The 16,865-nt window shown below is 42.6% G+C and overlaps 5 protein-coding genes across 5 annotated transcripts; 2 read left to right on the top strand and 3 right to left on the bottom strand.

Moving 5' to 3' along the window:
• Window positions 1-2,852: 2,852 nt before the first annotated feature.
• BDB00DRAFT_860183 (uncharacterized protein) lies at window positions 2,853-3,513 on the bottom strand. Its single transcript, XM_053125983.1, has 2 exons — window positions 3,082-3,513; window positions 2,853-2,919 (listed from the first exon to the last, which is right to left on the bottom strand). The coding sequence occupies exons 1-2, from the start codon at window positions 3,335-3,337 to the stop codon at window positions 2,906-2,908; spliced, it is 270 nt and encodes an 89-aa protein (XP_052972730.1). The 5' UTR covers window positions 3,338-3,513; the 3' UTR covers window positions 2,853-2,905.
• On the top strand, window positions 3,514-5,088 carry BDB00DRAFT_966283 (uncharacterized protein). Its single transcript, XM_053129798.1, has 5 exons — window positions 3,514-3,720; window positions 3,833-3,990; window positions 4,070-4,139; window positions 4,231-4,543; window positions 4,656-5,088. Exons 1-5 carry the CDS (start codon window positions 3,582-3,584, stop codon window positions 4,762-4,764), a joined length of 789 nt encoding a protein of 262 aa, XP_052972729.1. The 5' UTR covers window positions 3,514-3,581; the 3' UTR covers window positions 4,765-5,088.
• A 2,374-nt stretch (window positions 5,089-7,462) lies between these two features.
• BDB00DRAFT_860179 (uncharacterized protein) lies at window positions 7,463-9,976 on the bottom strand. The gene is made up of 8 exons (XM_053125982.1): window positions 9,634-9,976; window positions 9,360-9,441; window positions 8,915-9,218; window positions 8,712-8,800; window positions 8,505-8,624; window positions 8,287-8,384; window positions 7,971-8,189; window positions 7,463-7,871 (listed from the first exon to the last, which is right to left on the bottom strand). The coding sequence occupies exons 1-8, from the start codon at window positions 9,849-9,851 to the stop codon at window positions 7,781-7,783; spliced, it is 1,221 nt and encodes a 406-aa protein (XP_052972728.1). The 5' UTR covers window positions 9,852-9,976; the 3' UTR covers window positions 7,463-7,780.
• An 805-nt stretch (window positions 9,977-10,781) lies between these two features.
• On the top strand, window positions 10,782-11,713 carry BDB00DRAFT_879648 (40S ribosomal protein S5; the record flags this gene model as incomplete). Its single annotated transcript, XM_053127897.1, has 4 exons — window positions 10,782-10,973; window positions 11,096-11,371; window positions 11,465-11,597; window positions 11,703-11,713. 4 exons carry the CDS (start codon window positions 10,782-10,784, stop codon window positions 11,711-11,713), a joined length of 612 nt encoding a protein of 203 aa, XP_052972727.1.
• On the bottom strand, window positions 11,674-15,729 carry BDB00DRAFT_203213 (histidine phosphatase superfamily-domain-containing protein). The gene is made up of 10 exons (XM_053116448.1): window positions 15,483-15,729; window positions 15,258-15,386; window positions 14,703-15,163; window positions 14,429-14,580; window positions 13,699-14,356; window positions 13,503-13,635; window positions 12,596-13,414; window positions 12,446-12,532; window positions 12,197-12,356; window positions 11,674-12,128 (listed from the first exon to the last, which is right to left on the bottom strand). The coding sequence occupies exons 1-10, from the start codon at window positions 15,538-15,540 to the stop codon at window positions 11,993-11,995; spliced, it is 2,793 nt and encodes a 930-aa protein (XP_052972726.1). The 5' UTR covers window positions 15,541-15,729; the 3' UTR covers window positions 11,674-11,992.
• Window positions 15,730-16,865: the final 1,136 nt, after the last annotated feature.

Below are 16,865 nucleotides of genomic sequence, written 5' to 3'. Positions count from 1 at the left end.
CTGTGTTTATGAAAAGAACTGGGGCTCCTGCAACTTGCAGCAACAAGTAAAAAAAAAAGCACGCGGAGCACACGCTCCCGTTTTCTTTTACTCCGATCACACTGCACTTACACTAGTTGAATGCATTTCCCGATTTCTGCTACAGCATAATGTCGCAGATAAAGCAGCAAATATCAGCTTCTCTGTTATGGTTTCTGTTACAGGCTTACTATTCGATATCCTTTGGATAATTGTATCAAGGTAGCTTATTGTGTAGTGACCATATTATAGCTGATATGTAGCAGTACATGGCAGCGGCTACAAACTTGATATCGTGCGTCTTATCATCCTCGGTATATGAATAGGCATGTAGCAATCGACGGAGTATAGAAGAATATGGCGCCGGGTTCCTTGTCTGATTGAACTTTAAATAAGTGACAGATCACATTACATACACATGCTAATAGATTCTCTTTTAACCAAGTGGAGCTTTACATCATATTAAGGCATTCGACATCACTCTTCTTACATCGATAAAATCTCATCGATAAGAAGCGCAATGGTGAGTTATGATATATGACTAAGTAGTAACAATAAGGGAAAACAGCGACGACAGTGATCGCCCAGGAGAATCAAGAATTATACAAGACTATTTGTCTACTAAATATCAATGAAAAGTTTTTGATGGTAATTCTGTGGTTTATTTATTTCACCATGGTTAATGCCACATGCAACAGCTTCTTTATACTAGTCGATTCAATCCGATATATTTACCTTATACTTTACGTTTTTTATTCGAGGAAAATGGTCAGCATCATGTCTAGAATACTCTCCTAGGCCCTGGAGAATGTTTCTTAGCGGCTTTGATTTATGCATATTTATGCAACCATGATTAAATGTCTTCATGAAGCTTTCTCCATTCCATTTCACCAGTGCTGGAAAAAAGGACTACTACTATGATTTTTACTGGCAAAATAAATCAACGAAGATTGAATGTAAAGTGGTGAATAGCAACGACACGTTGACGTTGTACAATTTATTTGTTGTATTAAAAACTGTGATCCGATCCTCTGGTCCGCCAATGCTTTCAGCAATTGACAGACACAGCATACAAGCGCCGTTATGAAAGAACGGATAAATATCTAAATCAGGTAATTATCGTGTTACTATGTGCTGAAAAAGATGCATGGCTTTTGGTTCCAAGCACTGGAGCAATTGCATGCCCCACCACAAACCTCGGATCAGCTCTGGGATGCTCTCAACATGCGCTTTTCCAATGACAACATGCTCCGGCGCTCTCACCTCGGCGCGCTTAGGGTTTTGATACAGACTGTGTGGGCCATGCACTGGCGCACTGCTGTACTAGATGACATAACCACCTACAAAGTCATCTCTCCCGTTCCCAGTAGTAACCCCATCTCAGGGGACTCACTCACGAAATTTTGGGGCTCAGAACCTTCAATAAAATTTACCATTCTTCATACAAAATATTACATGGCTGCTCAAGTCTATACACCACCTTATACGATTACTTAGTGTACGCACCTCTGAAAGATAAAACATTCATCATAATATTCAATGAATGTACATGCTGATAATATAGTGCCAGCAAAACTGAAAAAGTGCAGCAGACAATAATACCATGATGGTATATGCATACAACTACATTGTCGGATTAAAGTCTCGAAATGAAAGAGCTGTGCTTCATCTTGGCGTCCGAAAATAAACGATCGCATCATGTTGCACTAGTTGTTCGACACAGTTAAGGAGGGTGAACCCGCCCTCTGGCAGAAGGCGTCACCGAGAAATATTGTTTGCTTACATCTGTGCGTCGCACGAATCAGACCGTTGTCGTTGTTACTGCTGCTGCTGCTGCTGTTGGCTTGTTGTTTTGACTAAGCTATTAAATTCATTCACGCTGCATTTGATCCGTTCAAAAGAAAAGGTGGCTATCGTTGCATCACTCTTCAAATTGATGACACATATCATATGCTACATTGCGTTACAAGTCTCAAGCATAATGACGATGATGGTATAAGAACAGTTACTCATCATTTGACGTGCGTCCAAAATTCCTTGTTTGTTGCCATATTCCAAATACTAACAGCATCATCGATCGGTGTCTAGCTGATAATGCTTTGTCCGTAGGATTGGCAAAGCGATAAATGGAAGTGATATAGTGTCTTTATGGAGATGAAAATATAGTCAACGGATCATCCCTCTGTTCGTGTCACATTGAAAGGCGTTAACTTCACTGCGCATCCAACAGCACATAATTCATACCTTTGCTTAAATGTACAGGAGGACACCATCATGATGATGCACTTTTGACGGTTTGTGCCCAGACTCTGCTATATCAGAAGTAGTTTTAAGCAGCATATGGAGTGCTGTGACTTCCACGCCTTTTTAGCCCGAGGATGGTGGTTGAGGTGTACCACCTTTTGTCTACCTGGCGTGCCCTTCCAGTATCAGTGTGCTGTGTACATACACTAGGCGCGAGTCGCTATATGGGATAAAAGAAGCAAACGAGTGAGAGTAATCCGGTTCCAGGCGCTCGTGTAACTACGCAACATGCACCCAAAATGTTCACAGTCATAAGAACGACAGTTACCCACTCCACAGAGAGAAACACAATATATTATATGCTCTCATAAACAAAACAGCCCTTTTGACTATGTGGCCTCATCAAACCCCACCATGAAAGTGGTTGCTTATGCTTAGTTGACGCACAGCCGCTCTTTTATATAAGTTTGGACAAAAAAGCAAGCACATTTGCTCCGAAGGCGGATTGTTGGTAGCACGTATCACCAAAACATTTTTTTTCGATAATGTACATCACGCTACACAAGGCTGATGAGCAAATGTTCCGGTGTCCTCGGGACACTTTACCCGATCAAAGAAAAAGAGTGCGCAGAAGTTTTTCCTTTCATGCAGGCCAACCTTAAAGTACCGAAAGAAAAGAACGCAGATGAAGAGTGTCAGCAGAGGACATGCTTCCTTGCAAGCTACTTTTGCTATGAACGAAAGTAAAAAGAGTCAAACTGTCGCGTTGTTTACGCGGGTATGGACTGCAGGAAGATTCCCCTTCTCTTTGCCCCTTACCACCTTCAGTGCTAAACACGGACATTACCGCCCTTTGATGCTTTGTCGGCGCATATGTTGAGTAACCTGAAGTTGCATCATACGAGAACGAAAATATAAAGAGCGGGTTCCGGCGGTTGCAGTGACATACATCAGCAGTCCGTTTACTGCAATAACAACAACAAGTATGTATTGGTGGCTCTATATATACTTGCAGCAACAATCCGATCGTTATCTTAACCAATAAGTGTTTCGAAACGAAGAGAAAAACAAACATAAGCGTTATGCTTGTCAGTTTGGGGGCTAATCTAATCACGAACCGTCAACAGCATTTGGGGGTTGTACAAAGAGAAGCGCGCGTTAAAGTTTTTCACATATACTCTTTCGCTCTAAGAGTTACTGCATTAAAGAAGATTGAAAAACCTTTAAAAGCACCTCATTTTTTCACTCATCCCACTTTTTCTCTCTCTTTTTCTTCTTTCTGCTTTGTGATTCTTCTTTGTTGATACGCCAACACCACCATGTCGAAGCTTCATATTTTCCAAAAGGTAGTCAACGTCGTTGTCTATCTTTTCTTCCTGTCCACCACAGTATACAGCATCGTAGGACCTGCCCCCAATGACGATGTTATTGGCGAGGGTCAAACCTACATCACTCCATGTAAGTACATCATGTCGCTGTGTGGATGTATAAAAGCCAATTTCCGCGTTGATCCATATACGCGCACGCGCACAGAATGACTGACAGACATGGAATTACTGTGCAATAATAGCCTTCTGGATTGAATGGGTCTGGACTGTCATTCATCTTCTTTTGGGTGCCTTTGTCATCTACCAGTGGTTTGAACCTGCCCACGAGCAGGCCATCCATGGTGTTGGCTGGCACTTTGTCATTTCTGTCTTGCTCAACGCTGCTTGGCTCGCGCTTGTGGTGAGTATTCTGTTAATGAAAGAAAATAACTGTGGTCTCTCTTCACCTCACACGCGCTCTATCTTACATTTTTCAATAGAAACACGGCCACTTCATCATCGGCTTCATCTTCGTCCTTCTGACTGCTTCCTCCGTTTCATACGTGTTCTGTAAGTATATGTTTCGTCCTTACTCTTATTTGACTATGGCGATCACTCATCATCACATACGCTCTCGATGTTGCTTTATGCATAACAATAGACAACCTCAGCAAGAACCATCCTGCTACTACGTGGTGTGACATGATTCTTATCCACGCCCCCTTCTCTCTCTGGCACGGCTGGATTGTCTTCTCTGCTGTTGTTGGATTCTTCCAGGCTTTCACTCATGTTAGCGAGGATGGCCCTGGTTTCTGGAGCCGTATCTTTGTGATCATTGGCATCTTGTTCTTGGCCGGTACTGCTATCGGCTATGTTGAGTACAAGAAGGAAAAGGGTGATCTCACCAGTGCCTTTGTCATTGCTCTTGGATTGTTGGCTGTCTTCACCAATCAACAGGATGCTTGGATTCGCTGGTAAGTTTCCTAGTTTCTATGAGAGTAAATAAATAGAGAGCAGATGCTCATCCTTGTGGTTTCTGATTGGCTCATTTCTAATGTGAACGTACCGTTTAAAATGAAATTACAGGTTCGCCTTTGCCTTCGCCATTTTGAGCTTCTTGTACCCCGCTCGTGCCGTTGTTTTCAAAAAGTTGGGCCGCAACACCGATGCTGCAAGCGCACCTTTGCTTGGTTAAAAAGACAAAATGACCAAGAAATACCAACTTCCATCATGTATATTTTAGTTATATTGAGTAGCTCTTAGCCCTTTTTAAATAATCCCACCACTTATTGAATCTTAGCCATCTTCTATTCCCCGGCTTTCCCAACCGCTGTATCTTACATAAAGAAATGGTGTGCGAGTTGGTGATGCGTTCTTATAATAGTTTATGTGCTGTGGGTCCAACCCCTCTTTTTTGTGTAATATACCTTTTACGTCACTTCTCCGCATAGGTGTGTGTGTCACATTACGTTGTAAAATGTAGGCGCATTTTCTATTCTCACTCTCTATTCGCTTCGTGTCTATCGTATTCTTTTATGTCGCACATTATTCGCGAAAAGGCACATCACCACAACAGTGAAAGCATCTTCTTCTTTTGTGTGCTGTTGCAACAATATGACCTATCGTACAGAAAAGAAAAAGCTAAGCTGCGCTAGCTCAGTTTAAAGTGTACGCTTATCACGAAAAACGCGACATTTTATTTTTGTATTCGTAAACGTGTACTCAACCTCTACTTCTATTGCTTCACTTGTTATCAACTATTTGAAGACAGCGAATGTACCTTTTTTTTGGTGTGCGTAGTATTCGAAAATGGACCGTGGGACTTTTCATCACTATTGTTACTTACTACCACTGCAACTCCTAGCCATAATAGCAAAGAACCTGTGACGGATGCAGTACAACAAGCTGCACTATTGCTTTTAACATCGAGATGAAACTCTCTTTAGCATCGTCGAGTGATACACCTAGGTTACACCCACCTAGTCTGGTAACTTTGTGCTTTCTATCCCATTTTTGTTTCTTTCAATGGCTAAAGCATATCTAATACATTTTGTTACGTTTAGTGTCTGTACTTGCACCCGCGCAATATTGTCATCAGTCTAGTGATAACATAATATTTGATTTAGTGAATTGTTGAGAATTCGCTTTTTCTGTCTGAAGCAGTGCTCGTCTTTGTTAAGGAGAAACTAAACATTCCATGCATACCACACGCGCTAGGAAGATGAGATGAGTATAAATCAAGAGTATATAGATTCAATACCGGCTTGTTGCTTTACCAAATCAGTAAGAGACGCATACCATATGGATTATTGTATAAGAATTTGCAGCAGATGTTGCATATCTTCCAAGTGCCTCATTAAAACAGCTTCACAATGGCTCTGACTATTATTCAAACTACAACAATTGTTCCCTTAAATGTAAATATAATTTTTTTAATATTACTGTACCGTTGCTATGCAACGCTGCCACTAACACATGTACTAAAGCTTGTTATTGTTGCTGGTACATCTTGCTAGCTGCATAGAACATGCCAACATTTGGTCATGTTAGGCAGTTTATTTGTTCGACAAAAGTAGACCGAACAATCGGACGCGAATATATCAAGTGACGTGCTTGTCATGCGCCAACCGTGGTTTACCTCACTTAGGAGCACGTGAACCATACATGATACACAATTTGTTCCTATGTACAGCCGTGAGTCCTGATTATTATCATGTGGTCCACAGAATGATCAACCATTCGAAGAAGATAAACCCCTTTTTCATTGGAGGTAGATCATCAATGTAATCGGATTATCTTACTAAACTAAGCTACTACTACGGCGAACTATATAACACATGCTTATACTACATTGGTTGGATATGATACGAGAATTCATCCTGCCTCGTTTTTCTTTACAATAGAGAATTTCTCCATTTCATATAACTATCGTCAGCAAGAAAACGTTAGAGGCAGCATTTTGTATGCGCTAGAAGCTATATGCAGCCTCATACTGCATATTGCATCTATTAGCTATAATCCTACCTGTGCTTTTTGAAGAGCACGAGCGCGCCCAGAAAATAGTCTATGTATCAATCATACCGATGCGCCATAGAATGGCCACTGTATAGTATACTGAAGGTGGGGTCCCTGGAATGTATGCGCGCAGCACCAGTCAGGTTGGTGCTGTCTTCGTATAATCACTGCAGCTACGTCAAGTGGTTGAATAAGCATGAAGATGCTAATCACAGTACTACTGCTTTAATTGGGAAACGAAAATTTTAGATGATGGTGCTCGAATTCCAACCTTGCACAGACCTTGTCACACACGCACTACTACACTCTCTTAACTTTTTCCTCCCGACCAGAAGGGCGGGTGGGATTTAAGTTTTTGCTATATAAAACATATCCACACGAACCGCAAGGAAGCGGCCGCAATGTCTATTGGCGCAGGTTAACAGTCTTCCACGAACAATAAAAACCAAAATTTTCATCTAGTGCTTTAATTGAAGAATAACAGACAACTTAAACTCTCGCAAGCAACTCCAACAGTTTTTAGTTCTGCTAGTGAGATTTCCGAGGTTCAGAGATTGACTCTGTAACTAATATACGGATGGCTACTTTGCTAGTTCACTAATAACTGACGCGTTGCAAAAGGCGGGAAAACGCGGATTTTTTTATACGAAAATGGCATGAATATAGTAGTGCATTATGCGTACACGTATTACTGTTCACAGCCACCGCCTTGGTTCTTCTTCGTTATTCGAAAATGTTTCTTCTAACATTACAAATAGCACGAGCTAAGGGTTGACATATTAAGTACATTTATGATACTTAAACGGTTTCCTTCATCATATAATACTTGAACTTCTTGTGTCAGTACTAGGTGGTAATTTAATTATCCAAAAATTGTGTGCTGATCATCTCAGAAAAAAAAGATATGCGGTGGTTACATCATATTTAGCCAACAAAGGCTCTCAAATTCCTTTTTAAAGTAGTATAGTGGCTGAGCTTTAGAATGTATACACCTTTCCCTTTTTCCTCTATTCACAAAGATGAACATTCTCTCGTGACAGAGATACACATGGTTTTACAATAAGGTGAACAACAGCAACATTTGTATGTCATGCACAACAATTTATTGCCATAATCCATCATCAACAACATCAGCAGCAGCAGTTGTTTGAGCTAGCAGTGATCGCACTTGTATTATTATCTGGCTGATGATCGCTTTAATTGTTGTTGGTGCTGGATGGGTTTCCTTTTACCGAAGAAGAGCCGAAAACAAATGCGTCTAAATTCGCAATTGTAGTAGTGGTCGCGCTAAAACAGCATTATATAAAAAAGAAATGTAAATTACAAGGAAACATTTACGCAACAGCCACCAATTATCTCAAAATTTGAGCATATCATCACCATTACCCGTCATCGCCAGCGCTTCCAACGGCATCACCAGAAGACGATGCTTTGAGCACGTATTCATTGGCGCTATTCAGGACAAAATATCGTGATTCGAATTGATTGTCTTGTTTCTGACGCTCTTTAGCTTCTGCCCGTTGCCGATCCTCTATCGACATTTTTTCATCGGTTGCAACGTCCATATCCTGCCGCTTGATTGCATCTGTCACTTTCGCCCACAGCCTGATATATCGTGTTATGGATTATATGCAAAAGATCGAGTGGGTACGTATCACATTAGCATACATACAAACAATTTAAAAATAGAACAAACCTTTACCTTCGGGATTCTTGATCTTCCTGTCGGTGCTCATGTTCCACAATCATGGGATGGATCATTGACTTCTTCACATCAAATAGCGACTGTTTCTTGGACGACTATGGTTGTTTTTGACATGGGTAACAGATTTAGCTTCTTCATTTACATATTAGCTAGTAGACAGCGCCACTGACTTCAGCTGATACATTCACGAGACTACCTATAACGATGTTACTCACTTTGGGAGGGCTGATGAACAGTTCATTCGACCATGTTCCGGATATCTCTTTAAGCACTTGACCTGTCGCTTCGTTTTTTATTTTGCCAGTGACCACATTGTACTGCCCGGAGAAAAAGCCCTGAATACGATATGTCATTTACTATAAGCATCATTCAACTATCGATTGATCTATTAACGTCACAAAATTTCATGCTGTTGTATATACTTTGGTTTTAAAGTCCAGTTCGCAAACGAATCCATTTTCAGGACATTTAACGTAACAGCTGTCACCAAGCTCCATGATCATTTTTCCAACTATGACAAAAGAATTCCATCACCAAAACCATCATCATCATAGTTAGTCTTTTACCCTTGTCTCCTTTTTAACAACCTTCCCCCAGGTTTTTAAAATAAAGTAGTAAGACATACATAAAATTCCTCGAGCATAGACATTCGGCATAGTGATACAGTATTTCTCGTCATCCCAACGTGCCATAGTGATTGTAGAAAAGCCTTCCATAAGAGTCGCTGCGCTGTTACCCAGGAACTTTGGCTTGGGTCTCAGGTTACCCTGAATAGTGACTCCATTTTCTGGGCTCGCATAATGATACGCACTGATCGGTGGATGATGTGACACCTGCTCTGCAACGTAAATTGCTTCGGTACCATTCGCATAACGCCAGCGACTTCGAAATATCTCACCAAGAACAGGATTGTACGGTTTTTTGACACCCTACAAAAGTTTTTGAATATTGTTTATAAAGGTATACATAGCGTATGTAAGAGATGAACCCTGGAATTTTCACGTGGAGTCCCCATCTATGTGGATATGTTTTTGTTTACGATGATCATCACCCGCTCTCTCTCTTCTTACTTTGGGCTTGATATGCCAGCCGGACAAAAAGAAACGGACAACCCCAATAAATCGCTCCAAAGGATCAGTGTGTGTGGTGGCTCTGTGCGTGTAAAACGTTTTTGCATGATTATCACCGTTGTTACCCAATCCTTGTGCACCCGGACGACGAACTGACCACACACCCACACATCGTTGATGCATTATGACCCCCACCAGCATCGACGCCCATCCCTTATCTCCCTTTGCTCCCCATGAGAAACATATATGTTCCTTCATAATCATGGCTGCTTACTCTAGTAATAGTTCAGGATGGCTCATAAAATCCGTGATCCGTTCCAACATGCTGCGTGGCTCCAGCACAAATGTAGGTAGAGTAACTCGATGGAGATCAGTGCCCTTGCCAAGCTGTGCTATGATTCCCATGAGGATGCTGCGTGAATCGTCCTCCAAAAGCTCGGTACAATCAGGGTCGCCATCAGGGCCCGATGTGGTACTGTTCTTTCGAGTCATATTGCAAAAAGTATAAAGTCTTTTGCTGTTACTGTTTAGTGTTGCTGTAGAGAAAAAAGAAGAAGAAAAACGAAAAAACGGTAGCTATTGAAGAAAAAAGGGGAAAAGAAAGCAGAGAAAGAAGCAAAGTTTATGCCAAACCTTTTCGTTGCCTCAGGGTGTTTATATATAAATGCTGCAGATAGATCGGATCGACGGCATAAGCGGTGTAGTAGCAGCGACAGGTTGCACAGCGCTATTGCAGACCTTTCATCTACAGCTTACGCTTGATCCTCTCCGTATTAGGCAGTTATTTCTTGGCCGTAGATTTCTCCTTTTTCTTTGTTAGAGAGCTATACAGTAGTACGTACATTTTACATTGACCCTATCTGTTGCTCTATGTATTAAACTACTTCCAAATTTTATGTGCATACTGATTCATGGTGTAAAAAAAGGAGACTAGGAGACAACTGAGATACTTTCTTTATGAATGCTTGACTGATAGCTGCTGCTATCCCTGTTCCTAATACCTTGCACATTGAGCGAACGTTGACGGACGAGCAGATCAAAAAAAAAGAAAGAAGCAAGCTATGCCACTATATAGACGCCCAAGTGTGCTTTTCAAACACCGCATAGCCGGAGGGTCCGCCTGCCAGCAACTTGAAGCGTTCAGTGCTATTCGAGTTCCTCCTCTTTAATCGATAAGGTAAAAATCCAAGCACCATCCATAAAGAAAAGAAAAGCCATCCATCCATCCATCCATCCATCAATACTAACGACATCCGTTTTGATTTAATCTATGTCATTCAAACTCTCGTCGACCCTGTTTGTTCTCCACAACGAAAAAACAAAAATTAAACACGACATTCCATTATAATTCACTTTTTTCTTTGTCTCTCATTTTGCAACAACAACAACACGTTACTACAACTCGCCTGACGAATAATTAGCATGGTTGCTCTTAACGTGCCCGCTGACATCTTGGCCAGCGCTGACGGCTCCCCCAAGCTCTTCAACAAGTGGTCCTATGAGGAAGTTGAAGTGAAGGACATTTCGCTCCAGGATTACATTCAGGTCCGCCAGCACACCTACTTGCCCCACACTGCTGGCCGTTTCGCTGTCAAGCGTTTCCGCAAGGCCCAGGTTTGTTATTACTTTAGTTTTGCTCGCTATGGAAAGAAAAAGCGAAAGGAGAGAGAAACAGAGGTTTTAGTGTAACTGCTCAAAGTGGACGCGAGAAACTAACCCGTTTATACATCGTATAGTGCCCCATCGTTGAGCGTTTGACAAACTCGCTCATGATGCACGGTCGCAACAACGGCAAGAAGTTGATGGCTGCCCGCATTGTTCAGCACGCCTTCGAGATCATCAACTTGTTGACCGATCAGAACCCTATCCAGGTTCTTGTTGATGCTATCATCAACACCGGTCCCCGTGAAGACTCGACCCGTATCGGTTCCCAGGGTACCGTCCGTCGTCAGGCCGTTGATGTTTCTCCTCTCCGCCGTGTCAACCAGTCCATTGCTTTGTTGACTACTGGTGTACGTATCATTCTCTTACTTATATATTTGACCCACGAAAAAGCAAGTGCTTTTAAGGTATAAGATATTGATGTTTGTTTATGTGCTTTATAGACCCGTGAGGCTGCTTTCCGCAACGTCAAGACCATCTCTGAGTGCCTTGCTGACGAGCTTATCAACGCCGCCAAGGGTTCTTCCAACTCGTATGGTATTAAGAAGAAGGACGAGCTTGAGCGTGTTGCCAAGTGTAAGTATTTGGATTACAATATATACATCCGCAAACAACTTGACGCAATAATTATTACAAATGAACTAATGCAATATTATTCTTTTTTTTCCCTTTTTTAAATAGCCAACCGCTAAGGTTAATATTACCCTTTTTCCTGGGTTGCGGATTATTATCTTTTGTATCCAATAAATAAAACAAAAGTAAACTTAGCTGTTGCACGGAATGGAAGTCATGATTATTTATTGAGATGGAAAAAAGCAATTGCTGTGGCGCGTGTAAACGAACTAGAAGAAAAAAGATTGGAGTATATTATTGTAAAGTGTTGTGGTTTGGGTGTGCTCGAGAGAGAGGGAAAGGCAAGAAAGTCTACAACGTGTGTGTGTGTATTGATTCTATTCATGTTATTATTCATGTTATTGGTTGTCTTCTTGGACGTAGTATAGTTTGCGCTCTTCAATTTGACGCTCAATGCTCTCAAGGTTGGGAAGATTGAGATATGAATTATGGTAAGCCAGGACTTCTTCAAGCGATAAGTGTGGGATCAGGTTACTATGTCAAATATGAAAGAAAAAGAAGTTATTATATGCAAGAATGATAAACACAGAATCTCTACTTACGTGCGAGGTGCAACCTTAAGACAATGCTCGGCATCGAGATGTATATCAAGGACATCCTTATAATGGGCACCAGAGCTAAAGCCTATCCGCAACGAATATTCTTTGCCAGGTTCACTGTGTTTGTTACGCTCGTACAACTCGAATGTGATCTGGGTTAAAACTATTGTAGCATAGTCAGTACCGCATGTCAATTCATTTGCATCCCTTATACGAAGAAATGCATTGGTGTCACTGCTGAAAAAAACTTACAGTCCAACTCTGGTAAAGCGTTTCTAGGGACCTTGGTTGGTACTCCAGACAGATACACCAAATTCAATAATGCATGAACATGAGATTCTACATAAAAAGGAGATAGTGATATTTAGCATTGATCCCGTTTTTGACGCTATTACTGTTTACCTTTCGTAAAGTAAAGTCGTGTCTTTGGGTTGTCCGAATACTTTATATCTCTCAAGTCGCTCAATATCGACTTGAGCAAGGGTAGCCCAATCAACAAGCCAATGCTTTTCTTTTCTTCATCCGTAATACCATACTCTTGAGGCGCCACAAAGTCAAACATGGTGCGGACGTACTTGTACAGTTTTCGCAGATCACTGCTACCATGGATAACGCTGGAAGAATCGGTGGAAGGACGACCCCGTGACGAGCTTCCGTCAGTTGATCCGGTTTCCGATTCTGGAGCGGGTGCATCAGGATCACTGAAAATACCCTGCAAAAAGGGGCGGTTATGCAAAGCATCGTATTTCAGTGCATCATAAAGCTCTGGGATCCATGCCGGATCAGGCGCAGAATGCATTCTATTTCGAATATCGGCCTCGTCGCTCTCGTCGCCACTGCCGTGATCGCAGAAGTTCTTGAATTGCTTTTCCCAACGCTCGCGGAACAGGGCAGGGGACTCAAAACAGCACCATCGTCTTTGAATTTGATCAACATCCTTGATTTGCCAGTTGTAACGCATGATTTGTCGTAGACGTGACATGATCAAACTAATTTCTTGCATCACCACATGAGGCTGTGGCATGTCTTTGGGCCAGCCTACTTGGGCTAATTGAAGCTGTGGGATCTCATAGCCTGGCCGGATCAACGTTTTGAGTTGTCGCTTGACTGCATCGCCTTGCTCTTTGGCTGCGTTGCTATCATCCAGCAAAGACTTGCTTTCTGAAATGACGCCTTCAATTGACTCGGGTTGACCAAGGAATCGTCGAGCGAACACATCGGCTATCAGGACGGGGTGAAGGTGTTAAACACAGTATTGTAGATCCACCTGATGGTACATATCCTGACATATCATCGCTATTCTTATTACCTGTGGCTCTCACACGGCGTTCAGAGCTGCTAAAGATTTTGACGTCGTCCATGATATTTCGATTCAAGATGTTCATATCCTTACGCAGATTCTCGCCCAGATCGCGGGATTGATGCAAGCCAGCGTGTGTAAACTAGTCCATGTAGACAAGGTATGTGAGATATCAGGAAACGCTAACTCTTCTTCGTTGACTTACCTCGCCACCCCATTTCACGTTCACTTGAACCTTCTTGACTTCTCCGGTCTCCTTGTCAAATTGCGGCTTCACTTGTACCTTGGTACCTGGTAAGTCCCACTTCTTTTCGAGAATCTCTTTCAGTGAGCGTAGCTTGTCCGCATCGCTGTGGTTCAATTCAAGCGACTTGTCGACAGCCTGAGCAACCAATGATAATTGATGCTTTTGCCGAAAGACGACTTCTTGTGTGCTTCCATCAAGAAGATCAATAAATGGCTGGGCTTGTGTTGAGATTTTGGACTTGTCCTTGGGCGTACGATCGGCATGTCGGAATACAGCAACAAAGCCCTTGATACGCCAAGAATGTTCTGGTGCGATTTCTCGAGGGATGGTTTCTACCATGGAAGGGCGGCGTTGTACAGATCGATAGAACGCTTCGCTCAACAGTCGTGCGCATTGATCATAGTAGTAATCGCTGCCCTTAACAAAGCTCCAGCCGTTCACATCAATGACATATGATTTGCCGTTCACGCGCAGGATATCTAATCCGCAGACAGTCTGGCCGAATGCTTTGGAAACTTTGCGGGCGATATCCTCTTCTTCCGGAGAAAGTTCCGTGCAATAGCGTATTTCTTTTCCGTCTGTGTTCCGTTTGACTAAACCATCGACTGTTGGCGATCTAGTTGTTCGGTTGTTAATACTTCCCCAGGAAACAGCGTTTTCTGGTCATACGCTCTTTCTGTCTCCTTACTTTCTGGTCTCTGCATGAATAAAAGTTGGACCCACGGTATACAGCTTGATGTCCTCGCAATTTTCGGTTTCCATCAGCTGTTCGTAGATCCACGAGTTCTCCTGCTGTGGGGTCGAGAGCTCAGGATCAAATTCACTTGATTTGTTTCCAATCTATTACAGACCAATTAAAGTCAAAGGAGGGTTTAGTAACAAAAGATGTTCAAACTTGCGTAACGTGTGCTGATGCAGCGATTAACAACCCGATCATGCAGGTATGCGAGAAACGGTAGTACCTTTCTGAACAATCGACGACCACCACCTCCCTTTTCTCTACTATAGTAGATGTTGATGTTGTGGTTCTCACCATCGGCAGGCTTTTCGATAAAGGTCTTGGACAAGGAATTGCCCTCGACCTCTATTTCGTCATCATGGATTTTGATCTCTTCTGTGTTTCGTGAGTACTTTGCCAACACACGATGCAAATCCATGCCAGTGCACTCCTCAAATGCACCAGCAGCGTCCGGGTCGACTTCAGGTCCGCCATCACGCGTGACAACGAGACGAGGGGGCGTTGGAATGCCCATAGCATCCAATATGGCCAAAACAACCCGTCGGTCCCACAACAACGACTGCATGACGACGCTGTTGACAGTAAATGGCTTACGGAGTTTGACGTATTGAATGGCCTTGTCCAACGGAAATCCATCCGAGAAAAAGCAAATCAAAAAATCACACCCAGGCCAATTCTCCACCTCTGCATTATTATAAACAATGGACTTGTATTAGTTGCAATGCGTCAAAACAAACAGTACAGCACACTGTCTCTCTTTGCTCAAAGCTAAACTTGCCTTCGTCAAGAATCGTCTTGTCTCCAAAGATCACAATGCTGTAATCGCCGTAACTGAGCAGTCGGTTGAGAATGTGTCGCATCGGTTTCGATCGGGCCTTTTTGTCCAAGCAGCATACCGCTACCACGTCTATATAAGGAATGACAATTTATGTTGGTCAAATTGATTCTTAGTTCACTGGGAAAATGAAGGGTGATGGGAAGCAAGGAAAACGTGATATCATACGTTTGCCTCTTCTGTCGCCTGGCGATGGTGGGGGTTGGGGTGAGGATAATGACGGCATATGGAAAAAGAAATGAGTGAGTGAGGGAAGCTGGAGAGAGAAAAGAGGGAAAGATAGGCCAAGTTCAACAGCTGTCGTTGAAATCGATTGCAAGGAAAAAGAGAGATTCAGTTCGGTGGACCGAAATGCATGCGAGTCTGTACCACCTAGACAGATGTACGGACAGGTTGTGGAGACACAACATCAACGACACACGCTTTATCTTCTTTTCTCCACCAATCTATTCCTTATTAAGGTGTCACATGTGGTTCCTCTTACGGAAGCTCATCAGACCTCAAACCAGGGCACGTTTGAAAGCTAATGACATAAAAACAACTTGCAAGAACTACTTTTGGAAATTACGCTTAACAAGGAGTTGCTGCTGTCATAAACGCAGTGAGTATGGTATTTGTACCCTTCTTGTCTACGTACCGTGACATATGGTAGTACAAGTACTCAACATCTAGCAGTCAAGCCAGGTTTACAACACTTCCAGCCGTAGCTTAACAATAACAATTAAATACCCGGTTTTTCTCTATTGTGGGAGGATTGCAAAGTGTTCTTTTTCGAAAGTATGCTTTTTAAGCATCGTAGAGATGTACACTAACACTATACGGAATATCTGCGCTTACACTTCTTCTTCTCTTCTTCGGTTATTTTGAGCTTAACGAAGCTACGACGCCGGTTGCCTGATCTCGATCAAATCATCAACTAGAACTAGAGATTCCGTTTCTTCAACACGTGTATGAAGTCGGTTACTCTGCTAAAGTTTGTAATAAGCAGTTACTAAGTACACGTCCATTGGTTGAATCGCCTTTGGCACCGGCAACTGGAAAATGAGATGTCATTCAATGACATGATAGGATTGATAATATGCGCAACCCCATTCGCTTGCCATGATCGTTTATATTTCGACTGACACACATTTACTATGGCTATAAAGAAGTGGAGTACTCCAATATCGCGCTTTACAGAGCGGATGAAGCACGCTTGAATTTGCCTGCTGGAAGCTGCCGTTGGAGAAGGATGCAGCCGAGCACGACGTCTTTGTAAGTGAATAGTGGTAGTGGGGCTGTTCAGGTTATGGCGTGATGGAAATTAGGGGAAGTACGGGTGCTGACACGATAAGCCAACTTATGGTCAAATGGGTCAGATTTCTTTACATACGCATACTTTTCCACTACTGCTGTCAAGGAGTATCAATCAAGTCTTGGCCTGCTGTGGCGCGATGTGGTGTCGAAGCGCCTTGTTCCGTCGTTCATTGCCTAGCTTCTTTCTCCCACCCCAATTGTGGTTTGCCGTATCATGACCTCGCTGGTAACTGATCCACATCTATATTCTTAGTG

The sequence above is a fragment of the Zychaea mexicana genome, assembly GCF_025766255.1.
Source record: "Zychaea mexicana strain RSA 1403 chromosome Unknown BDB00scaffold_184, whole genome shotgun sequence".
Lineage (NCBI taxonomy): Eukaryota > Fungi > Mucoromycota > Mucoromycetes > Mucorales > Lichtheimiaceae > Zychaea > Zychaea mexicana.
Note: the sequence above shows the minus strand (reverse complement) of the source record. Positions and strands in the feature narration are given on the sequence as shown.